The sequence below is a fragment of the Carassius gibelio genome, chromosome A18 (genome assembly GCF_023724105.1).
Source record: "Carassius gibelio isolate Cgi1373 ecotype wild population from Czech Republic chromosome A18, carGib1.2-hapl.c, whole genome shotgun sequence".
In the NCBI taxonomy this organism is placed as follows: Eukaryota; Metazoa; Chordata; class Actinopteri; order Cypriniformes; family Cyprinidae; genus Carassius; species Carassius gibelio.
In genome coordinates, this window is record NC_068388.1 from 13,974,695 (window position 1) to 13,986,710 (window position 12,016).

General features: G+C 37.9%; 1 protein-coding gene across 1 annotated transcript in view; it reads right to left on the bottom strand.

Annotated features, from left to right (window-relative positions):
• Window positions 1-859: 859 nt before the first annotated feature.
• The window catches only part of LOC127934197 (signal-induced proliferation-associated 1-like protein 3), a 70,278-nt gene continuing 59,121 nt past the window's right edge, over window positions 860-12,016 (bottom strand). Inside the window, exons 13-22 of the mRNA XM_052531420.1 lie at window positions 9,661-9,782; window positions 8,852-8,964; window positions 8,331-8,773; window positions 7,316-7,522; window positions 7,048-7,210; window positions 6,760-6,946; window positions 6,537-6,686; window positions 5,758-5,884; window positions 5,060-5,141; window positions 860-3,681 (exon numbers count right to left, since the gene is read on the bottom strand). Of these exons, the coding sequence (XP_052387380.1) occupies window positions 3,535-3,681; window positions 5,060-5,141; window positions 5,758-5,884; window positions 6,537-6,686; window positions 6,760-6,946; window positions 7,048-7,210; window positions 7,316-7,522; window positions 8,331-8,773; window positions 8,852-8,964; window positions 9,661-9,782 (1,741 nt within the window). The 3' untranslated portion in view covers window positions 860-3,534. The remainder of the gene's footprint in view (window positions 3,682-5,059; window positions 5,142-5,757; window positions 5,885-6,536; window positions 6,687-6,759; window positions 6,947-7,047; window positions 7,211-7,315; window positions 7,523-8,330; window positions 8,774-8,851; window positions 8,965-9,660; window positions 9,783-12,016) is intronic.

Here is a 12,016-nt window from a genome sequence, read left to right on the forward strand (position 1 = left end):
TTTTATATTTCTTCTCCTTGGCATTTAATATTTTTTGACATGCTGTGCAATGATCCTTTATTTTAGGGAACCATAGAAGATGGACTCTTCTGACATTGTCTTTCATGCTTTTGTAGACCTTGACTGTGCAATTTAATTGGCAGACAACGGGATAGTCACAAGCCACCCGGTTTTCATCCAATATATCTTAAATTGTGTTCCGAAGACGAACAAAGCTTTTACGGGTTTTGAACGACATGGGGGTAAGTGATTAATGACAAAATGGTCATTTTCGGTGTGGAGCAGGGAGCGCCTCATCTATATGGGAAGAAATATTCATCCACAACATAGACCTCTATACAAACTTAAAACAATAATACAAAATGTAAATTGTAAATGTGTCCAGCATTCTGCAACAAATATTGTTCAGATTTTCTAGACTTTAAATCTATAAGTCTTAAAGTAAGCAGTATATACACTGAACAAAATTATAGATGCAACACTTTTGTTTTTGCCCCCATTTTTCATGAGCTGAACTGAAAGATCTAAGACTTTTTCTATGTACACAAAAGGCCTATTTCTCTCAGATATTGTTCACAAATCTGTCTAAATCTGTGTTAGTGAGCACTTCTCCTTTGCTGAGATAATCCATCCACCTCACAGATGTGGAATATAAAGATGCTGATTAGACAGCATGATTATTGCATAGTTGTGCCTTAGGCTGGCCACAATAAAAGCCCACTCTTTTTAGTTTGACCTTGTCAAGAATTAATTGGCTTAACAACAATAGAATGTGCTTATTACTAACAAGTTGAAATTTGTAAAACTTTGCTCTTCCAGTGTAGCAAAAAATATTAGTCAAATAAAATGGTCAAGAATGTTATCATTATGAAATATTTTAATATATTTTTTATAAAATAATGAAAACATAATTTACACATATTAAATGTACACTCATTGATACAACATCCCCAAAAGAAACTGAAAGATTGATCAGTTATCAATAGTTAATCGAGACATTAGAGCCACTGTTTCATGCATGAAGCGAATGGAAACAGAGACAAAAAGATGAATTACAATGACGTTTCTCCAAAAAGAAAAGGATAAAATCAGCTTTGTACAAAAGATCAGGAATCAAACAAAATATAAAGTACAAACTAAAAAATACATCAACTCAGTACCCTCCAATAATGTTACTAAATCTGTAGGCCTTGTAATTTTCACTGTGAATTTGACTTTCTGTATAAAAAAAGAAAAAAAAAATCAAAATAAATAGTCAAAATATTACACATAAAAAATAAACCTTCAAATATTACAGCTGGACTATATAATTTGCCGTGACTTAAGAATGCGCAACACAGATGCACAGATGTTTTCACAAGTATATTACTCATATTTACCTTTTTAAAATAAAAAAGAACTAAAACGCAATAAAAACACCTCCACCCAACTTTCACACAAACATACAAACAGAAATCATAAGACAATCCATGGTGTAGATATGACACCCAGTAACCCAGAACTGAGTGAGACACCAAGAGTCAGCAAAACCTCCCACTTCATTAACAGAAAAACCTCTTGTAGTCACAGCAATGAGATGAGATTCTGATAAAACAGTACAAATTTATTTAAATTAATCTGTAGAACTAAACAACTAAAAAGTAAATCTGAAACAGTGGGGCGAATGAGCTTATCATAATATGACCATTTGGATTTACAAGTCCAAAATGAAGATGTATAAATAAAAGCTTCCATGTACTTTTATTCCCATTTACTCGTGCTCTTCCAAACCTGTATGACTTGCTTTCTTCTTTGGAAATGAAAAGAATACAATAGAAGTCATTGAAGAAACCAAAATTGTTTAGTTGCCAACGTTCTTCAAAATAGTTTCTTTTATGTTCCATAGAAGAAATAAAGTCATACAGGATTAGAACAACATGAGGGGGAATAAATGACATTTTTATGTGGACTATTCCTTTTTTCCTCATAATTTGTTGAGGGGAGAACATGTTATGCAATCTATCAGCAGTTCAAAGCTTTAGAAAATCACTATATGTACAATTACACTACTAAACAACTGCAATGAATGATGTCAGGTCTTACTTGTATCTCTCACCCCATAAATAAACGATGCTCGTTACTGTAATAGGCATGTACTGTATATAGTTGTTTTTGTGTATCTGAGCAGAGCAGAAACATTATATTTTCACTTATAGCTATGATGACAAATACAATTAAGTCAACCGACTGCTGCAGTGCTTCTGTTTTCAGGTGGATAGACAGGTCAGAGACGAGTAGATCAGGTCATTGAGAGGGCAGCTTACGGGTCCTGAGAGAGGAGGAGATTTCGTTTTCCAGTCACATCAGGTTAAAGGGATGGAGAGAGCTGATACGAGTCACATCACTGGTCACAGCTGACCACTTTAAGGCAGACATGTAGAGTAACACAGGGTACATGATAGACCATGTTCGAGCCGGCCTGACTGTTATTCCGCTTCCTCTTGAAGATTTTCCAGAGCGCATAACCGAGTTCTTCGCGGATCGTCTTAGTATGTAAACACGGCGATCTTTCTAGAAGTTGAAAACGGCCGTCTATTGCCAACAGTCGTTTCACCTGATAAACCTGAACTAAATACAGATAGAAAAATAGAGTCTGTATGGAACACCGCTGACCAGGGTTTCTTTGCATATACATATACAGTGTCGAAATCTGACAGAGCAGCCCAAGTTTACACACAGTGCTATGCCAAAACCATACATAAGAGAGCAAGTGGCATTTCCTGTCACATGGCACTGTCCACGCACAGAGGAAACGATCAAAGACTTGGGTGTTACATCACAGTTTTAGTAGTGGTGGCGGTTCTCCATCTCTGGAGAAGCGAAGATCATTATTGCAGAATTTCAGTCGGTTGGATGATAAATCAGCTGAGATGAGGATGGTTTGAACAACTGCCACTATAAATATGAATGCAATAGCGTTTAATGTACCTGCACATGATTATGCGATGTAGAATTATACTTTACAGTGAAATATTTCCCAGGGCACTGTACTTTTTCTCACAATTACAGTACCGTGATTTCTCGCAATGTGTTGGGAAAGGTAGGATCTCTCACGTGGCTCAAGTGTCGATTTTCGGTTGCTTTTTTTGTTTTGGCTGTTGAGCTGACTGTGCAGTAAATAGGCCTCTCTGACGTCTAGCGTCTCTCAAGCTTAGTGTCGACTCGTCGAGTATCAAAAATAAATCTACGAGAAAATAGTTCCGAAAGTAGTTCGATCAGATGAGGAGATAGCTCGTTCGTTTGTTTAAAAATAGACATTTGTACTTCTGTACCGGCTTTAAGTTAAAGCTGTGAAGTCTCAAGTCATCAGGCAGACCCACGTCACCTCTTTCGGTTTCCCTCCGTCACACTTTCATAAAGCTGACAGTATGGTGGATGTACTGGATGATAAGAGACTGGGAATTAAATTAGCTGTTGGCATTTAACGTGCCATATTAGGCAAAGTGCAGGTACGTGAAGATCTCCTCTCATCGTCTCTCAAATGAAAGGGAACAGTCATTTCCTTTCGGGCATGGTGGAGGATAGGATTTTACTGAACTTGCGGAGCTGCTCACTGGCTGAGTGCGATTCCTCCTGCAGACGCTGGTTGTTCTGCCTTAGATTAGCCATCTCTGCTAACAACACTACCTTGTCCTTTTTCTCCTGAGAGGGTGGGACAGGAGGGAACAGATGAGGGAAGAGAGAAGCACAATTACAATAATATCATCAGCTAGTCGAGTACTTGTTCTGCATCAACTAATCCACTATAAAACAATATTTCGACTTCACGAATGGACTTTATTTGGGATATAATGGATTATGATGTAGGTATGTATTTCTACTAAATTCTTCTCTTAAATCTCGCTTTTAAAAGCGAATGTGTGAAATCCAAATGTGCCATTATAAGTGCTGCAGGAGGTATTTTCACATTTATTCCACAACTAGAGTACACCAATAATGCCCCATATGCACCGGAGATCACTAAACTCAAGCTTGCCAATGTGTCGATTTTTAAATAAAGAGATTTACACGAAAACGATGTAGTGAAAAACTGAAAGGTTTTTCCCTATTGTTTTTTTAAATTTTTCACATATACACCACAGCGTTTTCAAAACGATTCGCGTTTACACATATCCGCCAAAATGCTGTATTATGCATGCCGGGCCAGTAGTTGGCGCTGTCATCTTGTAGGGAAGTGATGATTATATGATGTATATGATGTGTCTCTGCTGTTGATTGTAATACTGGTGAAGTAAATCAACACTTTGCTGAAGAAGCATTAGCAAACTTGTGAGCAGCAACAACAGTACAATGTACTCCGCCATTGTTGTGTATGGTTGTTCGCACTTGCCTTTAAAATCAACACGTACTGCACATGTCTACATACCCAACACGTACTACACACGTGTAATACGTTTTGAAAGATTCCCGTATTGGGTGTTTAACACTGAATTGACAACGGTGGCAAAATATGTATTTTCAGTTCTCAAAATGCTGCTGTCATGTAAACGAACAGGCGAAACGCATTAAAAGTTTCCTATTTTGGGCTGAAAATGTTGTCGTGTAAATGATCCCTGAAACAGTCTAACTTTGGCTTTTTATTTAGGCTTCAAAAATGATAAAAGTTATGTTAATTTGTGAAAGAATCATAGACGTTATTTGTCACGTTGTTATTGTTTTTCTGCAACGTCGCAAAAGCCAATGGAAAAATGCTACTGTTTTTTTGTTGAAGGAAGCAGTATGATGTCAACTACTGGGTTGGCCTACAAAAACACATCATCCCTGCAGCGCTCGATTGATATGCTTGTTCACACACCCCACTGGACGAAAACTTGCTTTTATGGTGGAAAGAAAACACAAAGTGATAAAAAGAAACCTGGTAACTTAAGTGTGTCATATTTCAACTTAATTTAAACTTAAATTAACATTTTCCTGCAACCAACTACTTTATGTGTTTGTATACTCTGCAACAAAATGACTCAAAACCCGCGTCCCTCGCGGACCTGTGCTGCACTGGTCAGGTTTATTCAGTGAAACTCACTTTTTCCAGATCACTGTTCAGCTGTTTCAGCATGACTTCCAGATGATACAGTCGCCCAGACAGGTCATTAGGAACCTCTTCACTGCAATAGGCACAAATTAAAACCAAATGAAAACCAGTATCCTAGAATATAAATGATATTCATAATTTGACTGATTCCAGCTATTTCCGCACTTGTAATACGGGAAATTCCAGCAAATATTTCAGCATGAAAGACACTCAGGACAGATGACAAAATGTATCAGTTTCATTTTATTTTGAGTCTTACGATTTAAAACATTCAAGTGCTCAATTCAGTACTCCCGCGCGACTACAAAATGAAGTAGTGTTGTGCATAAATGGACAAATACATACAAAATTATGTCAAAATGCTTGTCTTTGAGTATTGACCTAAACAGTCGATTTATACTAAACATGGTCAGTATATATAGACTATTAAGTGAATGTAAACAGTTTCTTATGTGTAGATCCATGCATGAGGTCTTAAAGAGACAGCAACCTAAATAAACCTGCTGCTGTCTGTCATTAATGTTTATTTATACATTGAAAACTAACCATTGTTATTGTAAAGTTAAATAGATTATTCAATTTCTGTGGTATTTTTGTACCTGAATATTACTGTTATACCTACCTGAAAAACGTAAAGCAGTTCATTTAGTTGTACCTTGCTACAGTACAGGGGTATGTGTGTTTCTTACCTGCTGAAAGTAGGAGTGGTGCGAGGAGTCTGTGGCGTGTGGAAATGCACCGGGCTGATGACCGGTCTTAACTCACTGCCGCCCGCATGAGACTCAGACAATGAGAATAAAGAAACAGCTCTTTGCACTGAAAAAAAAAAAACACAGATTTAATCATTCAGATTACGATAATTTTATACTACATAGCCTTTGTACTTTATACTTACAGCCTTTTTATACTTATAAATGGGATTGTTTAAGAACAAAAAAAAAAAAAACTTAAAGGAAAACCATACAGAGTCACAGTGTTTATACTCTTCAGAGGATTCTTCCTACAAATGTCTTCCTTATAGTCAATGTATATTAAATCAGCTTAGGAGAAAGTATGAAATCCGCTTTATAAGGAAGTAAATTTCTGCCACATGAGAAAAAAAAAATCATGCTTTGGTAAATTATAATCATGACTAAAAAGTAGAGAATTGTGTGACCAAAAGTTGCAATTATGCGATAAAAATTCAAAATGATGACTTAAAATGTAAACATTATGAGACAAAGTTGATATTGATATTGAGATATTGATATTGAGATAAAGTCTGAATTATGATATAACATGTCAAAATTTAAATTGTGAAATAAAAATACATTAGTCACGATGGGAAAAAAAAGAGAATTATCGACTTCACAATTTTTATGGATGTACTTTATTATATAATTATTATGATTAACCAAAACATAAAATGGGCTCCCATAACTTCAAGTATCTTAGTTTGACTTTAGAATCAGACGTGTCGGATTCATACCTTCATACGCTTTGGCCGCATTAACTAAGCTGGACCACTCTAGACCACAGGCAGTGTCAGGAAGCGGCATGAGTCCAGGGTCCAGTCTTCTGAGAGGAGGAACCTTATCCCTCACCTCAGTTAGAGATAATTCTGATGCAGACAACGGTACTGGAAAAACAAAGCTATTAGCAGATAAGAGTAAGAGCTTACCAGCTGACTGTGACACGCAAATGTCACCTACCTTTCTTACTAGGAATGAGGGCTCCATGATTGGTGTTGTGGCGGCGAGTAGGCAGCGTGCAGGTGAAGAGAAGGTCACTGGGCGGCACTTGTCCTTCAAAAAGAGGCGTGCTTGCATAACTAGAATCTCTCCGTCCACTGCACAGACTCTCATCTGAGAAGGTGCGTTGCAAGGTCCGATGAGGAGACTGTAGAGCAGCACAAACACACAATGCACAGATGAGTTGGATAGATTGTCATGTGAATAAGCATTTTCTGACTAAGTTTAGGGTTGTTCGTGCATGCTGACCGCATCCCGTGATGGTGTCTCGGCAGGGTTGTCCATGATGATGAGCTTTTTCAAGTCGTCCTCGACAGTGCTCTTGTGCGATCTGCGTGGTGAGCGCAGGTCCCTCAGAGAGGCACGTAACCGGGGCTGTCCGAACACATTCTTACTGTTCGTATCCACCTGCCTGAAAGCACACATAATAATCAGGAGCAAGATTCAGATGTCATGCATCGATTTCAGAATCCATCAGCCTTCTCGTAAATGTGAAGTACATTTGACAAACACACACTTGTTGCCGTTGCTGTCAGTGGAGGTGGTGCTGGGTGCTGTGCTGTTCTCCTCCTGTTGCCATGTACTCTTGCTTTTACTAAATGACTTGGGGGCGGAGCTTGACAGCTGGCCAAAGCCTGATGTGGGTGTGACCGTTGAAGATCTGAAAGGCCTGGGTTTATCGGCCACAGCAGGGGTCTTGTACCCTTGAGGGGTATAGCAGGTCCTAAATCCCAGAAACAAAAATACACACAATTCATATGCAGGTATGTCAGGATTATACTGAATCATCAGCACTGAAAAACACATTTATAACAATAAGCATAATAATGTCAATCAGACCTGAATTATCCCATATGTGTGATGTGCTTCATTATGTTTATCAAGATGCACTAGCATTTAAAAGTTTTTATTGTAGTACTTCAACTCATTTTATTTCATTTAGTTTCTATGGCAAAAGTTTTTTTTTTATGTTAAAGTTTTTAATTATCCCATATGTTTATTGTGCTTTGCTATGTTTATAAAGTGACACATTCAAAAGTTTGATATCAGTATGATTTTTGTAATGTTTTTAAAAGTCTCTAATGTTTAATCGAAACTGCATTTATTGGTAAAAGACAAAACTTGTTTTTTTTTTTTTTTTTTTAGTTTTTTTCCAGTAATTTTTTTCCTGTGAAGGTAAAGCCGAATTTTCAGCATAATTACTCCAGTCTTCAGTGTCACATGATCCTTCAGAAAAAATTCTGATATTCTCATTTGGTGTTCAAAAAATATTTCTTATTAATATCAGTGTTAAAACTGTTTTAATGCGTAAACTGTAATATTTTTTTTTTTTATTCTTTGATGAATAGAAAGTTCAAAAGAACAGCATTTATTTAAAATAATAATCTTTTGTTACATTATAAATGTATTTACTGTCACTTTTGATTAATTAATGCATCCTTGTTAAATAAAACTATTTATTTCTTACAAAAAAAAACAACAAAAAAAACATACTGACCCCAAACTTTTAAACACGGATATAAACACAATACCTTGGTTTGAAGTTGTCGACGTTAGCTGATCCAGGAGGGGGGAATGTGCGTGTGCGATAGTTCTTGCTTTGATTGGCTGATGCAATGACGGGTGACGACTCCCTGCGGTGACCCTCTCCTGCCCCCCACCCTCCCGCTCCGGACAGCTCCTGCAAGCCGCTGTATGTCGCAGAGCCATGCAGAGGTTTATGTGGGGTTCCTGCTAGGCTTCGGCTAGGTTTGGCTCCTTTGGTGTTAGGACTTGGTGTGTAAAGAGATGCATCGATGCCACTGTCACTGGACCCTCCCTTGCCCATGGGGTCAGGGTCGGGGTCTGAGGGGTCACTCAGGGCACCGGAAACCCCACCTCCCACGCTGTCAAACCAGCGCTCGTCGCTGTGACTGCTGGAAGCATTGCTGGAGAGCGTGTTACTGCTGGAGTGACTGGAATAGTGTGCCTCACCCTGAGAGAGAGCAGGAGGAAGAGTGATTAGTGCACAAGGGCCGCATGACAATACTTGATGATGAGGATGACCTCTTACCTTCGAGTGGCGGTTTGGAGAGTCCTTCCCTGCACCGTCCTGTCGAGTCTGTCTTCTCGGAGCTGAGCCCACTGTCACACCTCGTGATGAAGCAGGAAGATGCCACAGTTGCTCTGTACAACACACAAACGCATATGGGATAAAGTCTGTTACGATAAGTTATTGTGCTAGTTATGTTAGATAAGTTAAAGTTACGATATAACTGTGCAGCCCTACTTCTAAAGACAAATTCAATCTTGCCTTAACCTGACTTTAGATTTAACAGGAGATGGATCACTTTTGTTAACCTTGTCTAAATTTTGTGTTACCGAACACATTGCCTAGTCATTGGACCGATCAGTGACTCATTCAAAATGAACTGCTTCCAGTCACTTTCTACCTGTTTGTCAGCCCCATATTTTGTGAGAGTTTCACACTCTTCATATGTTTGTTGTGTTTCTATATCAGACTCTGTATTATTTTAGTATTATTTCAGACTATTAAAGTATTTATTTATATTTTCAATGAACTTTTCTTTTTTTATTTTGAGATTTCATTTAAATTTAGTTTTAGTAGTTTTTTGCTTTGGTCATTTTTTATTAACATTTTTTAAATAGTATTTATTTAGCGTTAATTTATTTTTACTTAAGTTTTAGTTTCATTGTAGTACTTCAGCTAAAACTCATTTTTATTTCAGTTGCAGTCAATGTTTTCAGGGTTTCCAGCAGAGGGCAGAGTTCACTCAGTAATGGGGCGGTACACAAAACACATTTACAGTACAGCAGTTTTTGTTCTTCATAATAGTATCTGTATTATGTGTGTTTGCTTACCTGACTTGTTGCGCTCCATCGTGCTTTCTTGGCTTGTGAAGCCAGATGATGATTCTCCACTCGAGACATCGACAGTAACGTGTGGATCAAACGGCTGGAGAGGCCGCTGGACTGACCCAAACCTACACACACACAAATATTAACATCTTATTAAATATAGTCTTATTCAACTTACTATACCATGTTAACCAGCTAAATTCTGACCACTCGGTTTAGGCTGGCCGGCATTTCACTGGAGAGCGGTGTTTTAGAAGAAGGACATGTGGTTAGAGTTAGCAAACCAGTGGAAAATGCTTAGAGCAGTTAACATGAAATACAGTTCACAGATAACAAGGGATGTTATTTTAGTCATCAGAATTTAATGGATCGTGGAAAGGGTTCGTTCGTCGCTGTGATATTCTGATTAAACCTTCAAGGTCAAATAAAATAAAAAAATAAAAAAAAGAGAGAAATATGCACGGATGAATTGTTCACAACAAGATACAACATCCATTTAGGAAGTAGGGTCAATTTTCATTTCCTGCTGACTTTAAAAGCAAATAATCCAAACATTGTATTTGGTATGACGCAGCAAAGTCTGCATCATACACAACATGCCACACTGAATCCAGAGTCTGTTGCAACCCAAGTGTTCTGTCACTTGTCACCTTGTGGGTTTGAGTTATGATGTATGACTTCATCTGATGGGACTAATAATAGCACACATTAGCAGATCTCTCTGAATCACCATCATAAGCAGAGTCAGTGTGAATACTGACAGACTCACACAGTACCCCAACATCTCTTTATAACGCTCGAATGCACTTTAAACTGTCGACACATTCAAGGGAAACTTTAAACACTGCGGGAGCTGGAACTTGCAACTGACTTTAGTATTAAAATGTATTTCCAAGTATATTGCAATACATAAATATTGCATTATTAGAGGATGGGGCTTGAATTTGGCTCAACTCCTCAATCTCTAGCTGGCAGAAAACGGAAGTTTGGGGAAGAAGGGCTAAGATTGTTCTGCCTCTTGCTGTAAAACTGATGTCAGCAGAAAATGAGCACCATTCCAGAAGGGAAGCAAATTTTCAAGCATTGACTAAAGATTATGAAGACTACTTATTTCTGTAGATGAACTTGCACAGACTAAATGTTCGCTACAAGACTAGTGAAATATGTGCAAACAAACAGGTTCCCATATTGGTTTATGGTTCAAAAGCACAATCATCTGAATTATCTTGCTAATAAAGCCCTTTGTGTGCTCTATAAATATTTGAGGTGTTTTTCGTGAGGATGGGGTCGAGTCCTAATTAGATGCAGAACAACCAGGATATGCTAATCAATGACCCATTTTTTTATTACATTAAATATGAATGCATGTGACCAGTAAACACTAAAAAAGGGAAAAATACAAAGACGATAACATGATTATTCTTGTTCCCTGTCTTATTGTGAAAAATACAGTGTATGTTAACTTCAAAACCCCCCAAACATTCCCAGCAAGCTCCTCTGGTTGAACAGGCCAGCTAACCATGCCATGAGCTCTGCTTTATACACACATACAATCATACACAAACACATAATAGTCTTGTGAATCAGCAGCAGTCTAGGTCTAGCTGATACATGCCTCTCATTTCCCCATCAGACACACCCACTCATGACGGTAAACAGCGCCTGAAGATGTTCATTTCTATCCTCACCAGCATTTACAGCTTCTGCTGTATCAGTTCCCCGTAGTTTTACATTAAATGAAAGCAATACAGATTCGTCAATAATGTCTCTGACAGCAAACAGAGCTGGGAAGTTTCTCTGAACTCTCAGGGGCCATTTACACAGTTTCTGCATTCCTCTGTGCTGCTTTCCGTTGTTTTTCTACATGTGCTAGACAGATAGACGTGACTGACCACTGCACACGAGTCATTCTTAAAAATGCAGCGCTCAAGTTAAAAGGAGTTGAACATTTAAAAAAAACGCATCTTTATAATTAGCATTTTTTCAATTCCATGCATGCTCTGCATCTTGCGTTTGTTCTGTGTTAGTTACTCCTTACACATCATGAACAGCCACTTTACTACGTTCAATTGTTTATTTATTTATTCCATCAATAGCTGTGTAACAAGTGGGAGAATGTACAATTATTCAGTCATTATCACAAAGGGAATCCATTCAGAATGAAAACCCTGACAGGCTTTCTTAGACTAGAATCTGAGTATATATCTATATATAGTCAAAATGCTGAAAAAAAAAACAGAAATTAGCTCTAGTTGCCGATGAATGGCTCATCTATGAATTTTAGTGCATTAGAATTCTTATATTCTGAACTAAAACAACAGACAAGTCAGTTAGGGGAAAGTTTTACAATGTACTGATG